General features: G+C 51.0%; 1 protein-coding gene across 5 annotated transcripts in view; it reads left to right on the top strand.

The window, feature by feature from the left end:
• Positions 1–23,559, top strand: part of AGO2 (argonaute RISC catalytic component 2) — a 118,078-nt gene that overhangs the window by 9,957 nt on the left and 84,562 nt on the right. The window contains exon 1 of one of the 5 annotated variants that reach the window (XM_063669139.1): positions 846–879. The exons of 3 other annotated variants lie outside the window; for them this stretch is intronic. In XM_063669139.1, the coding sequence (XP_063525209.1) occupies positions 849–879 (31 nt within the window). In that variant the 5' untranslated portion in view covers positions 846–848. Of the gene's footprint in view, positions 1–845; positions 880–19,431; positions 19,539–23,559 lie in introns of those variants that run through there. One more of the 5 variants, XM_054499836.2, reaches the window with a different exon arrangement.

Below are 23,559 nucleotides of genomic sequence, written 5' to 3'. Positions count from 1 at the left end.
CTTTGCAAAGGATGTGCCATTGGAAGGAGCCAGGCCGGGGGTGAGGCCCGTTCATGGTGTGTGATTGAGGACAGGGCTTGGGGGCAGCATCAAAACAGGACTCACCAGTGAGCCAGGTGTAAAGCACCCGCTGGATACGAGGGATGAAAGAAAGACCGTGGTTGAGCAGGGTCAGGGGCTGGGGCTGGGGAGGGGCAAGTTGCCTGGTGGTCAGCACAGGCCCACCAAGGAGTAGGACGGGGCCGGGGTCAGTGGCTCACGCCTGGAATCCCAGCGCTTCGGGAGGCCAAGGTGGGCGGATCACCTGAGGTTCGGAGTTTGAGGCCAGCCTGGCTAACGTGGTGAAAACCCGTCTCTACTAAAAATACAAAAATTAGCCGGGCATGGTGGCAGGCGCCTGTAATCCCAGCTACTTGGGAGGTGGAGGTTGGAGCGAGCTGAGATCGCGCCACTGCACTCCAGCAAAGGAGGGATGCAGCCAGGGCCCAGGTGCAGGCTGAGGGCAGGGAGGTCAATACCAGGGACGTACGTGCAGCAGGGACTGAGCAGAGGAGGGACGCCAGCTGACTTAGTCTTTAAAAGAATCCCTGTGGCCACTGTGTTAGAAACAGACCAAGAGAGTGGGGTGGAAGCAGGGAGGCCTTCCTGGAGGAGGCTGCTGGGATGGTCCCAGTGGAGGGCATGCTCCGGAGCAAGGGGACCATTGGAAGGAGTGGGATGGGGGTGTGTGCCATGCACCGTCCCCCGCCTCCAGCATGGTCTGTCTGTGGTTGATGCTGCTTCTCTTTGAGCCTCGTCCCATTTCCCGTTTCTCGTTGCAGACCCCAATGGCATCGTCTTGTTGACAGATGTTTCAGAAGATGTCACCGCACGACATAGGTGTGTGTCTGTCTTCCTCTCTGATCTTTATATGCCCCGCATAGTGTCCGGCATCCGAAGTCCAACCCTTCCTCCCAGCTGGGGAGCACATGGTGCCAGAGCTGCCCGTTGCTCCCTGCTGTGGATGTTCACAGTTGGTGGCCTCGGAATGCGAGGACCAGAGCCTCCTCCTGGGCCCCCAGCCTTGCTGTTAGCTGGGGACACTGGCTGCTCGGCGCTGCCGTCTCCTGCAGCTGCATCTCCTGGGTGTAGCCTGGCATGCCCTCTGTTCCGAGTGTCTTTCTTGCAGATTGGTGGTTGGAGCTGGAGGGGTGTTTGGGTTTGTTCTGCCACTGTCCATCCCCGTCCAGGGTGAGGTGGTCACCCGCCACACACACCGGCTCTGTGCCCTGAGGTGCGTGCAGTGTGGATGTTCTGGCTCCACTTCTACAAATGGGGACTCGCCCTGCTTGGCTGGTTGGGGTGTGCTTGAAGGCAGGGGGCGAGGCTGGCCCAAGTGGGCTGCCTTCCAGAGTGAGGCAGGGCTCCAGAGCGGGCAGAGCCGGGTGACCCAATCGAGACCTGCTGGGTGGGGGCTCTTTGGAGCTGGCCTGAGGACAGTGGGTGCCACCCATGCAAGCCAGTGTGAGTGTCTGTTATGGACAAGCTTGGTTCCAGAAACCCAGGAGGGGACGGTCCATCACGCTCGCCCTGCACCTTCCTGGCTTCCCATGCATCTCGCCCTGTGGTGGGCTCTCCTGTCCACCTGTCTCCATCACCCACTGTGACCTCCTTGCCCCGGGATCATCTTGGTTCCCTTGTGTGTACTTTGCAGTGTTAGCCATGTGTTTTCTTTAACTCACTAAAGGCTTACTGCGTTTAGTCATTTCTCTGTTTAAGAGTTAAATCTGCATGTTGAAACTCGCTTACCCTTTTGAAAAGTTCTGCAGCCATCCCGCCCTGGCGCCTCTTCTTCTTGTGGTTTGTGGCTCCGTGGCAAGTGGCCTCCCAGGGCTGTGTTTGGGATGGGAGGTGGCGTCTGTGGCCTGGCAGGGGTGATGATGGCGGCCATTATGGAGGGAGGGGCCATGGGGCCGCATCCTGTAGCACTGATGGAGACAGGTAACAGGTGTGCACGGGAGGGAAGCATGGCCGCATCAAAGGGCACGCAGCAAGACGGCGCCCTCCGCTCCCACCAGCCCTGCCCTTCTGGGTGTTGCTAGGTCCAGATGTGACCCGTGTTCAACCCCTGGAGTGCCAGGGGGACTTGTGGCAGTGACATCAGATGAACCATTGTAAGATGAACAATTCAGTGGCATGTAGCGCATTAACAGTGTGGTGCAGCCATCATCGCTGTCTACTTCCAAACCGTTTCATTCCCCCAAGAGGAGACCCCGTGTGCATTAAGTAGTCACCCCCATTCCCTCCCACCCAGCCCCTGGGAACTACCCATCTGCATTCCGTCTTGCTGGATTGACCTGTTCTGTGTATGTTCTATAGATGAAGCCACACAGCCAGTGAACTCTTGTGTCTCCTTCTTTCACTCGGCGTGTCTTCACAGCTCATGCGGCAGCATGAGTGTTTCGTTTCTTTTTGTCGTCAAGTATCCAAGTGTATGGATATGTCCCAGTTCATCTATGATTTGGCCTGTTTCTACCTTTTGACTCTTGTAAATAGTGCTGTTGTGAGCATTTGTGTAGAAGTTTTCATGTGGACGTGTGTGTTAATTTGTCATGGGCTGGGTGAGATGGTCACTCTGTGTTTAACTTTTTGAGGACCCGCTTAGCTGTTGTACGGTGGCTGCACCATTTGCATGCCCACCAGCAGTTCACGAAGGGTTCAGTTTCTCCACAACCTCATCAACACTTGTTCCTATCATCTGAACCTTTTAGAAAGTGAACCATACTAAACCATTTCTAGCAGATTAGTTACCAAAGTGGAAAAAAAGTGAGATTTAAGATGTTTTGCCCAGATCACCTAATAGATATTAGGTGTGTTCATTTCTTCATGCCAGAGTGTACAGCATATTTGGAACCTGGATGACTAAATGAACATAATAAAGGTAAACATCATTGAACAAGACCGAAAAGGGAGTCCGGTACCCGGACTCCATCCTGGATGCCTCATATGTCAAAGAAGCTGGTTCTTTGAGTCAGTGTTGAGTGACAGCTATGTGCTGGGGTCATGCCTGCAACTGGGGACAATGGTGAATGGACACAGTCTTGGCTTCTGCCCTGCGAGCTCACGGTGTGAGTCATGAACACAGATGTGAGTCTGTGAGCAGTCACTCACAAATCCATGGAAAATGGCAGGTGCCTCCAGCGCAAGCAAGTGCTTGGTCCAGTAGGAGGGCAGGAAAGTGGCCCGGAGCGTGGGGTGTCGGGGACTGCTGCGGCCAGAGGCTGCCAGGGCATGGCCATCATCATCCAGCCCAAGGAGGAAGTGTGGGAGACAGGTGGGCCCACCGGCTGCAGGGTGGAAAACGGTTGGCAGATGGCTTGGAGATCATCAGAAATGGCACCTGTGAAGGCAACTGTGGGTGGAGAGATGGAGCAAATGTGGCGTGAGGGAGAGGCTGCTGCCCAGAGAACTTCTGCTCCTTTCGCATGGATGGGCACAATTCAGGAGGCAGGGAGATCACTTGAGCCCGGGGGCTCCAGGCTGCAGTGAGCTATGATCACGCCACTGCACTCCAGCCTGGGTGATGGAGCGGGACCCTGTCTCTTTTTTAAAAAGAAAAAAGAAAAGGAGACCAGATTTATGTTGAATTTGCAAACTTTGAGAAAAAAATTTTTTTTTTCTTTTTCTTGGGGACAGGGTCTTACTCTGACACCCAGGCTGGCTTGCAGTGGCACAATCTCAGCTCACTGCAGCCTCTGCCTCCCTTGCTCAAATGATCCTCCTGCCTCAGCCTCCCACAGATGCATGCCACCATGCCTGGCTAATTTTTTTGTATTTTTTGTAGAGACAGGGTCTTGCCATGTTAGCCTAGGCTGGTCTCAAACTCCGGAGCTCAAAGCGATCTGCCCGCCTCAACCTCCTAAAGTGCTGGGATTACAGGCATGAGCCACTGTGCCCGGCCGAGAAGAAGTTTTAAAGGGCTTTTTATTGTGGAAAAATTCAAATGTGCATAAAAGTGGAGGAGAAAATATAAGGAACACTCACGTGGCCATCACTCAGCCTGTCCTCTCCTGCTCCGCACCCTCCATTGTTTGAGTCATATCATTTCATTCATAAATATTCTCTTACCGTTTTACTTGACAATGATTTTAGGCTCCTGTAGTCGGCTTCCCCTGTTGCCATCATCTTGTCTGATCGTAGGGTAGGTTAGCATTGCTACAGGCCTCTTACCCGGCCTGCAGCTCTTAGGCACATCTGTCCATTTGACTAATGGCCATTTTCTGGATATTCCATGTTCACTTCTGGAGCCCCTCCCACCCAGGCTCCCACGTGGCCGGTGCTGTTGCCTGAAGGCCCCTCTTCCTCCTGACGTGGGACCCCTTCAGGTAGCCCCGCATCTTTTCAGCGTGCCCCTTCACATTCTGACTGTTCCTCTTCTGGAACCTGCAAGATGCTCCGGGCTCCTTGTATTTTTCCTGCACCAGCCCGTTTTGTCCCTGAGCTCCTGTTCTTTTATTGGAGGATGGTGCTGGAAACACAGGTCTGGACGCAGGCAGGAGACACACTCGTCCACACTAGCATGCCTGTGTACACACATCTACGTGTGCTTATCTCTCGCGTTCATGTTAAAAAACCATGGGATCATACCGGTGTTTCAGATTCACATCCACCCCAGCAGGGTTTCTCACCTCCCCCATTGCTTATAACATTAGCAGGTGTTGAGAAGCCTGGCGCTCACTGTCCACAGTGTGTTTGCTTATTTGTTGAAACCTAGTGTGCCTGTAGAGTGTGGAGAATTGCCGGCCCGCACCCCTGCGAGACACAGACTTTCTGACCGGAGCCCTCATATGTGTGTGGCTCTTTTTGTCTTTGGCCTTACAGTGCAGTCCGATCGCTGCTTTCCAGAGTTGCCTGGGGGTAGGTCCCTCCTCTTCTGTGCTCTGCAGGGCAGTGAGCACGCGGCCTTAGCCTCAGGCCTCCCGCGGCTTCTTTAAGCCTCTGGCCTGCTGGGTCCCTGGCGCCCGGTCTGGTTTCCCTGCTCCCTTCTCTCTGACCCCGCTTTGGTCTGAGCTGTGCCTCTGGGCCCCAGCATTGCTGGGCCGCGTTGTTGTTTTATTTCTCTTGTGTCATTGCGTCTAGTGTAAGACATTCAGTGGATCATTTGCGGATGGTCATTAGTGGTCCAGAGTGGAAAATGAGGTTGTTGTTCGTGTTGTACTTACAGCTCCTGTTAGGGAGCTGTTCCTGGTGTTGCCCGTAAGTATTAGAGTTGCTCCCGAGCCTGCACCACAGCCCATCCCTAGTGACTTGGCGACAGTGGCTGCCAGGTGCGGGTGGCTGTGTCTTGTATACACTGTGTGTGGGCAACCCGGGGCCAGGGGCCCCCTCTTTCCATGGCAGCCTCTGTCTGCATCACAGAGATAAGGCCACGGCTGCCACCAGGATAAGGAGCCAGCAGCTGCTCTCGGAGGAGCCGCCCTGACCCCTCCCCGTCATGCCGCCGTGGGGTTTCCATGCAGAATTTTCCTTGGGCAGAGTTGCTTTTTGATTCTAGTTTTTTAAAAAACTTTCCATCATGATAAAAAGAGACATGCTCATTTCAAATAATTTAGAAGATGTGGAAATAAAAAGAAAAAAAAATCACCTGTAATATTACTCACAAGAAATATGTTTTCTTTTCTTTTCTTTTTTTTTTTTGAGACAAGATCTCACTCACCCAGGCTGGAGTGCAGTAACACAATCACGGCTCACTGTAGCCTTGGCCTCAGGAGATCCTCCCACCTCAGCCTCCCAGGTAGCTGGGACTGCAGGTGTACACCGCCACCCTGGCTGATTTTTTGTGTTTTTTGTAGAGACAGGTTTTCACCATGTCGCCCAGGCTCACACATTCCTATACATGGGTAGACAGTTGGGATTAGCCACATTTATGATTTTCTGTCTTTCCTTTTCACTTAATGTCTTGAGCAGTTCTGAGTGCTGTTTATTTGGGGGAGGTATATTTGTATATTTACAATAGTTCTGGGTTTGTTAAGGTCTTGCTTTGTCACCCAGGCTGGAGTGCAGTGGCACAGTCACAGCTAACTGCAGCCTCAACTTCCTGAATTCAAGTATTTCTCCAGCCTTGGCCTCTCAGAGTGCTGAGGTTATAGGTGTGAGCCATTACTCTTGGCCAACTTTTTTTTTTTCCCCTGAGACGGAGTCTTGCTCTGTCGCCTAGGCTAGAGTTGCAGTGGCATGATCTCGGCTCACTGCAACCTCCGCTGCCCAGGTTCAAGCGATTCTCCTGCCTTAGCCTCACAAGTAGCTGGGATTACAGGTGCCCACCACTGTGCCCAGCTAATTTTTTATTTTTAGTAGAGACGGGATTTCACCATGTTGGCCAGGCTGGTCTCGAACTCCTGACCTCGCGATCTGCCCATCTAGGCCTCCCAAAGTGCTGGGATTACAGGCGTGAGCCACCATGCCTGGCCCAACTTTATTTTTTTGGAGACGGTCGCACTGTGTTGCCCAGGCTGGAGTGCAGTGGTGCGATCATGGCTCACAGCAGCCTCAACCTCCCAGGCTCAAGCAATCCTCCTACCTCTTGAGTAGCTGGGACTACAGGTGTGTGCCACCACACCTGGCTTTTTTATTTTTTAGTAGAGACAAGGTCTCACTATGTTGCCCAGGCTGGTCTCAAACGCCTGGGCTCAAGCAATCCTGCCACCTCAGCCTCCTAAAGTGCTGGGATCACAGGCCTGAGCCACCATGCCCAGCATCCAACAATTTTTAAAGTAAAAGGATGATGGCAGCACACAGATCAGAGGGTGGGCTCCTGTGGGACAGGGTCACGCCCACGGGCGGATGTGCTCGGTTCTTGATTAGCCCACGGGCGGATGTGCTCGGTTCTTGATTAACCTCCACCTACCAGCTGCGTGACTGACATTGGTGTCATCAAAACTCTTCATTTCATTTGGGCATAAGAGTGGTGTTTCTCGGCCAGGCGCAGTGGCTCATGTCTGTAATCCCAGCACTTTGAGAGGCTGAGGCAGGTGGATCACTTGAGGTCAGGAGTTCAAGACCAGCCGGACCAACATGGTGAAACCCTGTCTCTACTAAAAATAGAAAAAATTAGCTGGGCATGGTGGCAGTTGCCTGTAGTCCCAGCTACTCAGGAGGCTGAGGCAGGAGGATCACTTAAACCCTGGAGGTGGAGGTTGAAGTGAGCCGAGATCTGCACCCCAGCCTAGGTGACAGAGACTTCATCTCAAAAAGAAAAAAAAAAAAAAAAAAGAGTGGTGCTTCTCTCACAGGGTCACTGAGATTGAACAGGTCAATGCGCCTGAGAGCCTGGTGAACAGCAAGCGCTCGCATTAGCTGCCAGTTGCGTTGTTGTTTCTCTTACATGTATACCTAGAACACCCTCTTTTTCAGAGTGCTTCCTTACAGGGTCTGACAAGGTGTTTGGGGTTGAGGGGGGTCCACTCTCTCACTGCCAGAGGCTGGACCTGCTCTTGCTGCATCTCCGCATCCAGCATCGTTGCTTGCAGAGAGCAGAGCTGCAGGAAGCATTTGGTGGAGGGTGCGAGGGGGTGGAGAGCGGGGCCGGGGATGGACAGGCTGCCTGCTGAAAACACGCAGGGCTCCGCTGGACACAGTCGGTGCTGACGTGTGTCTCTTTCCTGAGGGCCGCTTACAGGTGTTCCTTGCAAATTCACTTGTGCTCAGCCCCTGCTGGGTGGAGGCTGTACCCCAAGGCTGAGCGAGGTGGGGGCAGTGAGCTGTCTCGCCCTGAGGCTCTCCTGTTCTGTGAGCCTGGTATCGGGCAGTTCTAGAGGCTCTGGCACCGAGGCCCTGGACTCCCACCCAGGCCCTGCCCACTGCTGCTGCCCCTGTGTCAGCTCCTCCTCTGTAAAATGGGGATAATAATAGTGACTTCTGTCATTGTTAATTACTATAAGTAATACCCATGTGCTAATATGAAATGATGTATCATAACCATCAGAATATGACCATAATGCATTGTATTTTATTATAATTTAGTTATTTTGAACAATTGTTGATTATAATTCATTGCAATTATTATCAATAAGTGATTGTGTTAATTACATAATAGTTACTATAGTTAATAATTGTTGTTGTCATAATTAGTAACGGGAATTACACTGTGGGAGTGAAGTGAATTAATGCATGGCAAGTCTTCCTTGTGCATAGGAAGCCGTTGGTGCTGTGGCTCGCTGTTGCGATAATGGCTGTGTAAGTGGGTGGCAGGGCTGTCATCGGTCCTTTGTGAGTCTCTCCTGTAGGAATCTCAAAATAATGCTTCAGTAAGTTTGTGCCGGCGCTGCCTGGATAAAGCAGGGTATAGATGGGACGGCGGCTGGGGTTCCCTGAGGAGTCTCGTCTGGCACAGACTATGGGGTGTGGGAGCCTCATGGGCTTGGTTACAAGGGTGCTTGTACAAGAATGTGGAAGACTCAGTGCAAACCTTGTCTTGTTCTGAGGAAGGCACGTGTTCTGAGGGTGAGCCTCTTGGCTTAGGGCTCGCTGATGACAGGGTATGCGTTGATTCAGATGAATGATATCAGAAAGCATGTTTCTTTGTTTCTTACAAAATGCCCTTGGAATGGGAACAGATACCTTTTGTTTTTTTAAGTGACTTTGCAGGTATTTGGTCCCATTGTTTGCTTGGATATTGTCAAAGTTTGTTTTCTAAACAAAGCCCCAGAGAGACAGAGCAAACACATGAGTGCTCCAACTCAATAGTGTGTTTAATTCAGAACAGACCGTGGGCAGGATCTGTGGCGAAGCCGCATGGAGAGCTACCACAGGCACGAGCAAGCAAGAGGGTGGTCCAGTTCCGAAAAGCAAAACCACCTTGAACGTGGTAAAAGTTTCATTTAACTGCGGCTGTCCCCTAAACATCGGCTGTAGTGGACAGAAGCCACCATTTCCTACCTGATGTCAGCCACTTCTCTTCTGTCCCTAAAGTGCATGCTGGTTCTGTGGCTTTGAACTCACGAGCCTGCCACCCTTCAGAGGGCTCTGAGCAGGCTGTGTGCCGGGCAAGAACACTGCCTGGGCCGGGGCCACTGTGGCGTGAGAAGGGCCGCCTGGGGGCCCGAGGCCCAGAGCAGGTGGGCAAGGAGTGGGTGCTGACTATGTCTGCTCTGGGCCGTCAGCGCTGAGTCTTGCAGGCCTGGCCAGGGGGCTGTCTCCATTATTTCACTCCATTTTTGTTTATTTTATTTTGGTTTGCTTTGTTTATAATATTTTGTTTTGAGACAGGATCTCACTCTGTTGCCTGGGCTGGAGTGGAGTGGCACGATCTCTGCTCACTGCAGCCTTGACTTCCTGGGCACAAGGGACCCTCCCACCTCGGCCTCCCAAAGTGCTGGGATTACAGACATGAGTCACTGCGCCAGCCTGCTTTTGTTTATTTCAGAAGTGGAATGTTTTAAATGCTGTGTTTGGCAAATCAGGACTCATAAAACAGTTAGTGGAATTGTGCTGTGGGTAATGAATATGTGAATGGTGGCGTTGGCAGGGAGTGGCCCCAGGCTTGGGTGTGATGAAAAGATGGTACCAAGAGTCACACAGATGAAGTCTGAGGCTCCAGGAGTGACTTGAGCGGTTAGAGTGAGTTCTCATGACTTCAGTAATAGCCGTAGCAGCAGTTACCAAGGGCACGGCGAGTGCTGAGTGCCGGGCACTTGCAAAGGGCTTTAGGCGGTCATGACTCTGTGGGTCCTGCCATTCTCCTGTTTTGGAAGTGAGGAGACTGGGGCACAGAGAGGTTCAGGTCACGCAGCAGTAAGTACTGGATCCTGGATTCGGACCTGGTGGTGCCTCCAGGTTCTAGAACCTTGACTCGTGTGGCTCAAGGTCTGGTTGTTGGACCCCAGACCCAGGAGGATGCCTTAGTAGAGTGTGGGCTGCGTTGTCACTGCAACAGTTTGCTGAAGACATGAGGAGAGTAGCTTGCATTCCTTTGCCATAGTTATGCAAACGTGCAGGACTTTTAGGGGACCTCTCTGAAGTAGAGCAAACTTCATTAGGGAATAAAAGGAAAAGATTGGCTCAGAATTTAGTGGGTTTGGATTTCCCAGTGTTTTCATTAAAGAATTGGTTGAATGTGTTTTTCTTAGGACACTGTTTTGAATAAATGAATATTGACTTGAGTCCTGCCTTTGCTTTTGTTTTGTTTTGAGATAGGGTCTCACTCTGTCTCCTAGGCTGGAGTGCAATGGCGCGATCTTGGCTCACTGCAACCTCTGCCTCCCAGGTTCAAGCGATTCTCCTGCCTCAGCCTCCCAGTTAGCTGAAACTGCAGGCGCTTGACACCACACCCGGATAATCTCCTGCCTCAGCCTCCCGATTAGCTGGGACCGTAGGCGCTGGACACCACACCCGGATGATTTTTATATTTTTAGTAGAGATGGGGTTTTGCTGTCGGCCAGTCTGGTCTCAAACTCCTGACCTCAGGTGATCTGACCGCCTCGGCCTCCGAAAGTGCTGGGATTACAGGCGTGAGCTACTACGCCCGGCCCCCTCGCTTTTGTTTTTACACACTGTGAGTTTCAGAGTCTGTTTCTGTGTGGTTCCCTCTGTTGCACCCTGTGAGGCTGACTCTGCAGGGTACAGCGCACTGAGGGGATTTCTAGCCCCCCACCCCTGGGGCTGACACTTGGGGCATTTCTGAAGCTACTCCTACGGCTTCCTAATGTCTGAGGTCATTTCCATGTGCTTCTATGGAGCATGATGACAGTTGGGTAGGAAGGTGAAAGACCTTTGTAAGCTCCTCTCCGTCTCCCTACGGGGACCCCTCTCTTTTACATCACAATAGAAGAGGCTGCTGTTAGGGCAGTGGCCTGGGAACGCAGTTGAAAGTGGATGTTTCACAGCCGTTTGGGGTGCCCTGTGGCCCTCTGCTTCTGTTGGTCACCTTGGCGTGGACATTGATCTTCGCCCTTTAGGCCCTGGCGCTGCAGCCATCAGTGCATTGAAGTCTGGTCCCATCATGTGCCCAGATTTTGCTGGGCTTGTGTGCAGTGCCAGGTTAGACCTGGGGATAGGAGGACATCCGACTTCAGGGCAGGTTTCTTTGTGTGCCTTTTTTTTTTTTTTGAGGTGGAGTTTCGCTCTTGTCCCCCAGGCTGGAGTGCAGTGGCAAGATCTCGGCTCACTGCGACCTCTGCCTCCTGGGTTCAAGCAGTTCTTCTGCCTCTGCCTCCCGAGTAGCTGGGACTACTACAAGTGCAGGCCATGCCCAGTTAATTTTTGTATTTTTAGTAGAGACAGGGTTTCACCATGTTGGCCAGGATGGTCTTGAACTCCTGACCTGAGAGATGATCCGCCTGCCTTGGCCTCCCAAAGTGCTCGAATTACAGGCGTGAGCCACCGCGTCTGGCCTTTTTTTTTTTTTTTTTTTTTTTTGAGACAGGGTCTTGCTCTGCTGCCCAGGCTGGATGCAGTGGGGATGATCATGGTTCACTGCAGTTTCAACCTCCTGGGCTCAAGCAGTCCTCTCACTTCAGCCTCCCGAGTAGCTGGGATCACAGGCATGCACCACTACATCCGGCTACTTTAAAAATTTTTGTTGTGGAGACGAGGTCTCTCTGTGTTGCCCAGGCTGGTCTCGAGCCCCAGGGGTCAAGTGACCCTCCTGCCTCGGCTTCCCTAAGTGCTGGGATTATAGGTATGAGCCACCATGCCTGGCCAGCTGTTCTTTATAGTCTGATAGAAACCAGACCCGAATTTCTGCAGTGGTCTTGTGGATAGAGCTCCATTTGTCGCTGATTCTGCCAGTATTACCATTATTCCTGAAGAAACCTCAGGCAGGGCTGCTGTGTTTTTAAGAAAATACTCTAGATGACAGTCCACTCCCGGAAAGGGACATTCAGACGGCAGCTCTTCAGCCATTTTCGGCCAGGACCTCCTTACATTCTTAAGTTATTGAGAACCCCGAAGACCATTTGTTTATGTGGGTTATATCTGTTGTATTACAAATTAAAACAGGAGTTTAAAAAACATTTGATACAACAAAATGTCATTTTATTATATTAAATATGTATTCATATAAATGTTTTTATGAAAGATAATTTCTTCTAAAACAACAAAATATAATGAGAAGAATGGCGTAGTTTTACATTTTTCCTAAGTCTCCTTAAGGTCTGCCTTAATAGAAAGCATCAGCTGGCTTCTGGATTTGTCGACAGGGATATGTTGGGGTTTTTTTGTTTTTTGTTGCTGTTGTTTTTTGAGATGGAGTCTTGCTCTGTCGCCCAGGCTGGAGTGCAGTGGCGCTATCTCAGCTAACTGTAAGCTCCGCCTCCCGGGTTGACGCCATTCTCCTGCCTCAGCCTCCCGAGTAGCTGGGACTACAGGTGCCCACCACCACACCTGGCTAATTATTTTGTATTTTTAGTGGAGACGGGGTTTCACCGTGTTACCCAGGATGGTCTTGATCTCCTGACCTTGTGATTCGCCCACCTCGGCCTCCCAAAGTGCTGGGATTAAAGGCGCGAGCCACCGCGCCCAGCCAGGGATATGTTGTTTTGGTTGAAGTATTAAAAAAAAAATCTGGCCTCATGCAGCTATGTAGCTGGAAGGGAGGGTTATTTTCGTAGCCTTTTCAGATAACTATGGGTATTTGTTGCTACTACACCAGAACTCGAAAAGCAGTTCTTTTTTTTTTTTTTTTTTTTGAGACCGAGTTTTTTGGCTCTTGTTGCCCAGGCTGGAGTGCAGTGGCGCAATCTCGGCTCACTGCAACCTCCGCCTCCTGGGTTCAAGCGATTCTCCTGCCTCAACCTCCGAGTAGCTAGGATTACAGCCACCACACCCGGCTAATTTTATATTTATAGCAGAGATGTGGTTTCACCATGTTGGCCAAGCTGGTCTTAAACTCCTCGTGTGATCCACCCACCTCAGCCTCCCAAAGTGCTGAGATTACAAGCGTGAGCCACCACACCCAGCCAGAAAAAGCAGTAGTTTCTTGAAAGTCAGCTGCAGTGTAGAATCTGCAGCTGTAGAGTTGCAGCCCGAATGGATCCTGTTTTCCATGTGTTTTGTCCGTCATGCACCAGGCGTTTGGAACACACTAGCTCACGGAGTTACACGGGCCTTCCAGCAGTGACACATTTAATCGCACAGATCATCAAAACATCCCATTCACGAACACTGCTGAACTAACCAGAAGTCTTTTTTTTTTTTTTTTTTTGAGACAGTCTCACTCTTGGCCAGGCTGGAGTGTAGTGGCACGATCTCAGCTCACTGCAACCTCCGCCTCTCAGGTTCAAGCGATTCTCCTGCCTCAGCCTCCCGAATAGCTGGGACGACAGGCGCATGCCACCGCTCCCGGCTAATTTTTTGTATTTTTAGTAGAGACGGGGTTTCACCGTGTTAGCCAGGATGGTCTCGATCTCCTGACCTTGTGATCAGCCCACCTCGGCCTCCCAAAGTGCTGGGATTACAGACGTGAGCCACCGCGCCCAGCCAAACTCACCAGAAGTCTTTCAAGTATTTGGAAGCTTGAAGCTCATGGTGGTGAATATAAGTTTTCCACAACTATAATTTTTATGTTAAAGCTTGAATTTTACGATTGCAACAGACACCGTCAGCCATTTTCTTAGAAGTGCAGGTCACTAGGTCTGCTTGGAGAAGACATCTGCCCAGCACCCTACTCCAGGTCACAGCTCCAAAGGCCACACTCAAGTGCCTCTCCTTGGGGTAGCCTCACATTTAGGGGTATGTGGGTACGTGCACCTCCCAGTTCCTCATACAGAACATTCAAAAGGCTTAAGAGACCAGGCACGGCCAGGCACAGTGGCTCACGCCTGTAATCCCAGCACTTTGGGAGGCCGAGGCGGGCGGATCACCTGAGGTCAGGAGTTTGAGACCAGCCTGGCCAACATGGTAAAACCCCGTCTCTACTAAAAATACAAAAATTAGCCCAGTGTGGTGGTGGGCGCCTGTAATCCCAGCTACTTGGGAGGCTGAGGGAGGAGAATCACTTCAACCTGGGAGGCAGAGGTTGCAGTGAATTGAGATCGTGCCACTGTACTCCAGCCTGGGCAACACAGGCAGTCTCCATATCAAGAAAAAAAACAAAAAAGGCCTAAGAGTCAATGTGGAATAAACTTGATGCTTTTTGCTGCTTTCTCCAGTACGTTTTAAGGTAGGCCGGCTTAGTCCCTGTACTGTGCACCTGCTGTGGTGGTGAGTCCAGTGTCTGAGGGTACCGCGTGCCATCGCCACCTTGCGCTGTGCAGATGCACCTGCAGTTTCACCGGAGCCACCGGAGCAAATGTCAGCGCAGGGAAAACACAAGCCGCTCTGGCCCTGGGGACCCCCCTGAAGCTCCCCGGACCACACTTAGAGAACCGCTAAGTCAGAAGACTCCTAACTCCTGTTCTGTTTAACTCTCGAATGATCTGCACGCGTGCGTGTCTACTTAATCCCAGAGTGTTTCGGAGAGATGTTCCACTTTAATTAAACTGTATCATGATTTACAAACATGTTTGAATAAAACCACCCAAGAAGACCATCTGATTTGGAATCTAAAATCTCATCTGCATGGAGTGGCTGCCTGGCTGAGTCTGTGAGAGATTTGGGGGGCTGTGTTTTTTTTCAAAGTCTTTGGATGGACTGTTGCTTTGAGCATATGGGGGGATTGGCCATGGGCAGGACAAGGGCTCCCAACCCCTCTGGTGCAGAGACAGTGGGGCCCAGGGGCCTGTCGCCTTCAGGAACCAGCCTAGGCTGGGCCCGTGTTCTCTTTTGGGCTCTGGGTATGGGAGCCGGGCTCCCTGCTCATGGTGAAAATAGGCCGCTTTCAGGAGCGGTGTCTTCAGAGGGTTGGAATTCTCTGTGCTTTTTGTGGAAAAGTTTTTAAGTTATTCCCTTATTAAGAAAGCCTCTGGCCAGGCACAGTGGCCCACGCCTGTAATCCCAGCACTTTGGGAGGCTGAGGTGGGTGGATCACCTGAGGTCAGGAGTTCAATACCAGCCTGGTCAACATGGTGAAACCCCATCTCTACTGAAAATACAAAATAATTAGCTGGGAATGGTGGTGGGTGCCTGTAATCCCAGCTACTCGGGAGGCTGAGGCAGGAGAAGCGCTTGAACTGAGGAGGCAGAGGTTGCAGTGAGCCGAGATTGCGTTCCTCCTTTTCCTGATCTCTTGTCTTTGCTGTCTGTCTTTGGTTTTTGGTTTTGGGGTGTTCGTTTTTGTTTCTTCAGACAGGATCTCGGTCTGTCACCCAGGCTGGAGTGCAGTGGCTGATCATAGCCCACTGTAGCCTCAACATCCCTGGCTCAAGCAATCCTCCTGCTGCTCAGCCTCTCAAGTAGCTGGGATTACGGGTATGCACCACCATACCTGGCTTTTTTTTTTTTTTTTTGGTAGAGTCAAGGTCTTAATGTATTTTCCAGGCTGGTTTTGAATTCCCAGGCTCAAGCAATCGTCCTGATCGTCCTGCCTTGGGCTCCCACCGTGCTGGGATTACAGGTGTGAGCCCCTGTGCCTGGCCGCTGTAGTCTTTTTCCGTCCCTGGATTACAGGTGTGAGCCCCCGTGCCTGGCTGTTGTAGTCTGTCTTTTGTCTTTTTCTGGGCAGTCATTCATTTGTTTGTGCAGTTGATGTCTTGAGCTGGGCCCTCTTCTAGATGCTGAAGAGAAAGCAGCAACCAAAACAGACCATTCCTGTCCTCAGAGAGCTTATGATCGGGGGGAAGGGATGGGCAGACAGACTCAGGAGGAAGCGCAGGGTGTGTGCAGGTGGGATGTTAGGGAGGCCTCATTGAGATGGCAGATTCCTGAGGGAGTGAGGCCGCAGCTGTAGCAGAGGAAGAATTGATGGCGAGGCCGGTGCCGGAGCAGTGCGCGGGGTGATGGGCGGGCCACCGTGCCGACCTGTTGTGGCCACACTCCTACTTGCAGAGTCTCAAGGTTGCCAGCTGTTTAGACGATACAGGCTGATCCCCAAGCGTGGGCTGGAGCCCGTGTGATCTCCCCAGGCCACCCGGCAGGCCCCACTGCCCGCCCACCACACTGCCGGGTGTGATGCCCATCCTGGGTTCCCCGTTTCTGCTCGTGGAAATTCCTTCTTTCCAAGATTGGCTCAAAACGGGTTTCTTATGGAACTTTGCCAGGTAGCTGAGGAACCCGCAGTCCTCTCTGCAGCGCTCAGCACTTGGCTCACCCTGGCTTTTCCTTTCCCTTCTGGTGATGTACACCAGCCCGTGGCCCCCAGGTAAGGGCTGGGAGGCCCTGAGGTGGCATCCTGCTCCCCCGCCCAGGCCCCTGGTACAGCTGAGCCTCCAAGAGATGCTTACCAGATCTGCAGACATTTTTCGGGGTCCCATGGGTGTTAGGCCTGGGGAGGCAGTGACCCACCGGTGGAACTGAGGCAGTGGGCGGGGAGGGCCTGTGGCGTATGTGGGAGGAGCAGGACCTCACTATGGGCCCCCTACACAGTTGCAGATTCTTGCGAGGGGTGCACCATCACCCCGCGGGGCTGATTCAGGTATCCAGACATTGCCAGGATGCTGTTCTGTGACCCTTGCTGCCCTGGAGCAGCTGGAAAGTAATAGATCTGGCAGGGACACCCCTCACTGCTTTCGTCTGACGCAGGACGTTTAAGGGGTGCTGGATCAGTGGCCCCAAACTGCAGGTGCTCGGCCTGCGCAGCGGAGGCTGGGGAATGGCACTTCCCTGTGGATTGTCCTGGCTGGTGCCTGCCCGGGTGGCACTGGGTGCAGTCCCAGGTGGCACGCGGTGCCGCCAGCCGTGACCTTCCCTCAGCCTGGACCTGATCCGTCCATGGTGTCTGCTCAGGTCCCTGCCCCGGTCCCTGCTTGCTTGACGCCTGCCTGCCAGCTGCGGGCAGCTCAGGGCCCTGAACAGCACTGGGAGGGGGCACAGAGCCGGAGAAGCAGAGGAGCTGCAGACCTGTCTGTTGGGGTCTGCATGGACGATTGTGGAGAAAACAGTAGAGGGTGACGTGGCTGATGTCCTTGGGACTGTGGTGATTTGCACAGAGAAGGAGACCAAGAAAAGTGGCCACTGTGCTGCCAGAGCTCTGCAGATTTGCTGCCTGCCCTGGGGATGTGACAGGAGACCGGAGCGTGCTGGAGGGGAGAGAGAGCAGAATGGTAATAAACAGCAGCTTAAAAAGTGCCAAGTATAACATCCACCTCTGACAGGTTATCTCTGCCTGTCTAATGTTAATGTCTGAAAACAACAGCTTTGCTTTCTCCAGACAGAGCTCACAAGCCCAGATCACCACTGTGTGTTTAGGAGTGGTGGTTAAAGATCTAGAGAATCTGTTGTTGCTGAGAATTCATTCAATGTGTTCTTCACCAAAGGCCACAGGGGAAGGTATCAGTTCCTCCAGAGGGAGCATAAAGGAGCTCAGGGCTGAGCAGATTCATTGATTGTTGATTAGCTATTCCACGTTTGTAAAATATGCGGAACAAAACGGACTGGTTTAAAGTACATAACTCAACTGCGTGAAGTCCATGATGATGCTGGGCGCGCATCACTCCATCTAGGCCCAGATGTTTCCATCGCCTGGAACAGAAGCCCTGTGCTCCATGAGCAGCTGCTTCCTGTGGCCCCCTCCCAGCCCCTGGCAACCACCACCCTGTGCTCCGTCTCCACAGAGTGGCCTGTTCTGGATGTTGCATGTGCCTGAGGTCATACATGTGGCCTTTTGTGTCTGGCTTCTTTCACCTAACAATGCTCTAAAGGTTCATCCATGTCATAGCAGGTGCCAGTGCCCCATTCCTTTTCATGGGTGTGTAATATTCCACTGTCTCAATAGAACACATTTTTATCCATTCATCAGTGACATTTGTTTTTTTCCATACGTGTGTATATATATACATAATTTTTCTTTAAGAGGTGGGGGTGAGACAGGGTCTCACTGGGTTGCCCATGCCCAGGCTGGAGTGCAGAAGCTATTCACAGGTACAGTCATTGCACACTACAATGTGTGCAATTCTTGGATTCAGGCAGTCCTCCTGCCTCAGCCTCCTGAGTAGCTGGGACTTCATGTGGACACCATTGCAACTGGCTCATTTTTAAATTATAAACTTTTTTTTTTTTTTTTTTTTTTTTGAGATGGAGTTTCACTCTTGTTGCCCAGGTTGGAGTGCAATGACATGATCTCGGGTCACTGCAACCTCCGCCTCCCGGCTTCAAGCGATTCTCCTGCCTCAGCCTCCTGAGTAGCTGGGGTTACAGGCATGCACCACCACGCCCGGCTAATTTTGTATTTTTAGTAGAAGTGGGGTTTCTCCACGTTGGTCAGGCTGGTCTCCAACTCCCGACCTCAGGTGATCCACCCACCTCGGCCTCGCAAAGTGCTGAGATTACAGGCGTGAGCCACCGTGCCTGGCCTTAAATTATAGAATTTGTTATTATTATTATTATTTTGAGACAGTCTTGCTCTGTCACCCAGGCTGGAGTACAGTGGTGTGATCTCGGCTCACCACAACCTCCGTCTCCCAGGTTCAAGCAATTCTCCTGTCTCAGCCTCCCAAGGAGCTAGGAATACAGGCACATGCCACCACGCCTGGCTAATTTTTGTATTTTTAGTAGAGACGGGGTTTTGCCATGTTGGTCAGGCTGGTCTCGAACTCCTGACCTGGGGTGATCTGCCCACCTCGGCCTCCCAAAGTGCTGGGATTACAGGTGTGAGCCACCGCGCCCAGCCAATTACAGAATTTTTAATTTGCTACGCTTCCAAGCCTTGTCAAGATGATAACTTTGTGTGTAACGTTGTCAGAATGTATAGGCTTAGTTTGGCTGTTTTTTTCACATTGTGCTGAAAGCATCAACTTTTGGAGAATGTTTAGTGAGTCCTTAATGTTGTGGAGAGGTTCTTGGAAACTGCGTTTTTAAGCAAAACAAAGTACATCAGGTTCTTGAATAATGTTGTTTTGTTATGATGTTGATTAGGAAAAAAATGGATTTGTTAAACATCATGTCACTTAAACTTGCTGTTTCCAAGAACTGCCAACAGTGTTAAGTGAACTGCGTGCTCCTCGCTTGCTCTCGCAGTAGGTGGGGGCTCCGTGCTCTTGCCTGCAAGTTCTTCCTGCGCTGGAAATGGGTAGAGGCATCTCCCTGGGTCCCCTCCTTAGGCATCAGAACCTACTTGGTTTCTTCAGACAAATTAAAATGTCATCGATGCCCTGGAAGGATATACTTCAGTGGTATTTCTTGGCATATTTAATTATGGAAAAAAATCTTACCTTATTTATAGTAGACCTTTGTGAGTTGCAGATATTTTACTGTGAGCATGATTGATTTATAATTACGAAAAAGCAACTTAGTCTGCATAATTTGTTGATAGCACTGGTCATGTTGAGTATATTTGGAGCCTCGAAGGCATGGAATATTGAGCAGAGTGTGGAAAATAAAGCGGTTTTTGACACCGTGCTTCATTTTGCAGGTACTAACTGACTTGTCCATTTGCTAAGCTTCATCCCACCGGGCAGTTTTCCTGCACAACAGCTGTTACAGTCCCATTCTCACCTGGCCCCTGAGCCAGTTTGGAAGCCTCTGAGCAGGTTTGTAGCTTTCTCCTCCCTTCCTGCAGAGTGCCTTTAATTTAGCTTCATCAGCCACTTGTCATCATTCCTTTTCTTGTCCAAGTTTATAGTCAAGAGCAATGGCTGGGAACTAGAGCTACCCCTGGACCAGCGGGCAGGGTCTTCATCAGCTGGGTCCCAGCATGGCTTCTGACCTGCCGCTGGGTACCCCTGCGAGAGCTGCAGACCCTCCCCTAGAAGACAGCAGTGGTGGCCTTGCACAGCCTCAGACACACCTGGCCTGGTATCCCCGTGCGTCCTCCCTACCCCAGAGCCCCGCACCCCCGTCTGTCTTCAGCCCAGGCTGGGTTATCCCATTTCACTTTGGTCATTCCTTCATTTGCTGATATATTTTTTTAAGCTTTAGAAAATACTTCTAAGGGCAGGTGCATTGGCTCACACCTGTAATCGCAGCATTTTGGGAGGCTGACGCAGGCAGATTGCTTAAGCTCAGGAGTTCAAGACCAGCCTGGGCAACATGGTGAAACCCCGTCTCTATCAAAAATACAAAAAATTAGCTGGGCGTGGTAGTGCACACCTGTGCTTCCAGCTACTGAGGAGGCTGAGGTGGGAAGATTGCTTGAGCCCGGGAGGCAGAAGTTGCAGGCAGCCAAGATTGTACCACTGCATTCCAGCTTCAGTAACAGAGCAAGACCCCACCTCAAAAAGAAGAAAAAAAACTTGTATGTTTTTTTTCAGATATGTATGAAAGGAAAGAAAGTCTAACATATCCACCATAGTCAGTCTTATTTCCTTACCTGAATATTTTGAAGCAAACCCCACATAGTGCACATTTATGCAGAGATACTTAAGTGTATGTCTCTGAAAGATGAGGAGTCTTTTAAAAAACTGAATCACAGTTCCATGACCCATGATAAATGGTCATTCCTTGATGGCATCAAATACAGTCACGGGTTTTCCCAGTTGTCTTGAAAATGCCTTTTTTTTTTTTTGAGATGGAGTCTCGCTCTGTCGCCCAGACTGGAGTGCAGTGGCGCGATCTCGGCTCACTGCAACCTCTGCCTCCCCGGTTCAAGCGATTCTCCTGCCTCAGCCTCCCAAGTAGCTGGGATTACAGACACACGCCACCACGCCCAGCTAATTTTTGTATTTTTTTTTTTTTTTTTTGAGACTGAGTCTCGCTCTGTTGCTCAGGCTGGAGTGCAGTGGCGCGATCTTGTCTCACTGCAAGCTCAGCCTCTCAGGTTCACTCCATTCTCCTGCCTCAGCCTCCTGTGTAGCTGAGACTACAGGCGCCCGCCACCACTCCCGGCTAATTTTTTTGTATTTTTAGTAGAGATGGGGTTTCACCGTGTTGGCCAGTATGGTCTCGATCTCCTGACCTCGTGATCCACCCATCTCGGCCTCACAAAGTGCTGGGATTACAGGCATGAGCCACTGCACCCGGCCTAATTTTTGAATTTTTAGTAGAGATGAGGTTTCACCATGTTGGCTAGGCTGGTCTTGAACTCCTGACCTCATGATCCACCCATCTCTGCCTCCCAAAGTGCTGGGATTACAGGCGTGAGCCACCGCGCCCGGCCAAAACTGCTTTTTTTATTGTTGCTTTGTTTGAATCGGTATTTGTACACATAATTAGCTGTTAATTTCAACATACCTAAGCATTTTTGCTTACGTAATTTTCAAGTTCTTGAACATGAATTCCCAGCTGGATGAAAGGTGCCACTGAGCAGAGACCAGTGTGGTGCTTCTAACTTTCCAACAGTACACAGCACGCTGCACTCATTCTGATGAGTTTGAGAATATATCTGCTCCATTGCGTCGTTTCCCTGGTGCGCCTCAAGGCCTTGTGGCCTACAGCAGCATTTCCTACTGTGTCTGAGCCTCCAGGGCTGCTGGGGCTGCATGACCCAGAGGGACATCTGGTCAGAGGCCAACTTAGCCTCTCGGCCACCTTGGCTGGGGCCTTTCATGGGCCTGGATGATGGGCCCACTCCATGCAGCTCCTTCACCCTGAGGGAGGGGCAGCTCATCCCCCGGAGGCAGCAGTCTCAGCAGAGGGCACAGCAGAAGCAGCTGGCACCTTTGCAAGCCCTGAGGGATGTAGAACAGTCACGCCTGTGCCATTTGCCAGGCAAGGCACATGGCTGATGTGGAGTCTGTGGAAGGGGCCGCACAGTTGCAGGGCAGAGGCTGAGGACACAAGGAGGCCCCCAGCCCAGTCCGCCACAGCAGCGTGGGGCTGGAGCAAGCCCCTCTTGAGGGAGTCTGTTAATCCGGCCCCAATGGAGCTCAGACACAGCTGCAGCGCGGAGGAGCCTCAAAGACAGCATGCCGCATGAGGGGGGCCACGTGCACGGCTCCACCTCTGGAAATGTCCAGAACAGGCAGAGCCATTGCCGGAATGCAGGTGCGTGTGCCAAGGCCTGGGCTTTGGAGGAAACAGGGTGTGACGGCTTAGTGGGCACGTGGCTTCTTTTGGGGGTGACGAAGGTGCCCAGGAATTGGGTGGTTGTGTTGGTTACACAACAGTGTGGATGTGCTAAAGGCCACCTCAGTGTACACTGGAAAATGGCTAAGGTGTTAAATTTATCTGAATTTTAACAAGAAGAAAAAAACCTGGCCCTGGATCCCTCCTCCCATGCACATTTATCATCCCAGCTCCGAAAACACAGCCCGGTGTGGAGCTTGAAGGCACCACGCACTCCGCTTTGAGGTGTACGTTTTTGGCTGACAGACTTCCCGAAGAGATCTGGGGTTCCATCATCTGCTGAGCCGGGTCCACAGGGCCAGATTAGACCCCATCTTTAATCTCCGCCACGCCGCCGTGGGGGCCTGAGTCAACCCGCACCATCCGAGGCCCCCACCAATTCTGGGCTGGTCTCCGAAGTTGGGGCCAGCAGCAGGCCTGCCTTTCGGATAGCAAATAATAGAAGGAAATCCATAATTATGTCATATAAAAGATGCGGCCAGAACATTGCACGTGGCACGGCCTGTGATCCAAAATGCGTGCAGGCATCATCGTTAACTTTTCTTCAGTCCTCTGAGGAAGTAGAATACCATTTTGATTTGTTTTAAACTGTGAGCTCGTCTCTCTTCAGGAAGGAATTGATCAAAGAAGCAAACACTCCTGGATATTTTGTCTGCTTGATTTTCAGCAATTTACTCCTAATTAATTATTCTGGCTAGGAAAAAAATGGTACGTCTCCGGGATGCCAGTGTTTAGAATTGACATTTCCAATAGCTGGTTGGACAAATTGGGGAAATTTTCTGATTTCTGTCGTTTGTTAAATTTGCTTTTAAGTATCCCTCAGGGAGCTGTATTCATTCCAAGTGCAGGGAATTAAAGTTGAATCTCCATGCAATTGAATTAGCCTGAGCCACAGGGATGGGCTGCAGAAGCCTGCTGAAGCTTACAGGGAGATTTTACTTAAAGCTAAAGCTTATTTCACGGAGTCTGTTCTGACAGTTTTCTAACGCCACCGTGATGTACAGTTTACTGTTTCACATGTGCTCTGTTTTATTAACATTGGAACAGTACTTCTTTGCACAATGTACGGTGATTGTAATTTAAGATAAATGTGGGAGTATTCTTATACCTAAGGAAATGCTGAGTCGAAATGCTGGATTTCTAAATATATCACTGGGGAGAGGACAGTTTTTTCCCTTTCTAATGACAGTGTTGCCAACATGACCTTATAGCTGTGTAGGCTGGGGATATTTTGATATGTAGTAGGAAAATGTCACAGAAGAGATAACATCAATAGAGACTAAATTTTCCCTTCATATTTATTTTTAACATCTATTCTACTCTGTTAAAAAATAAGGACCTCATGTGTTCATGTGGAAAACATAGTGACTAGGGAGGGAGGGATGTGCTCATTGTGATGCATGAAGTTCTTAAAACAAATACATGCAAACGCAGTGGCTCTTGCAGGAATCCAAGCCCTGTAGAAGCTTATTTTTCCTTCATGTAAATTTCCGGGGCTGTGTGGGCTTAGCTGCTCTGCTCCATGCAGCTATTCAGGGATTCAGGCTG

Source organism: Pongo pygmaeus, chromosome 7 (assembly GCF_028885625.2).
Source record: "Pongo pygmaeus isolate AG05252 chromosome 7, NHGRI_mPonPyg2-v2.0_pri, whole genome shotgun sequence".
Lineage (NCBI taxonomy): Eukaryota > Metazoa > Chordata > Mammalia > Primates > Hominidae > Pongo > Pongo pygmaeus.
The sequence above is the reverse complement of the archived record's forward strand: the minus strand, read 5'-3'. Positions and strand labels throughout refer to the sequence as shown.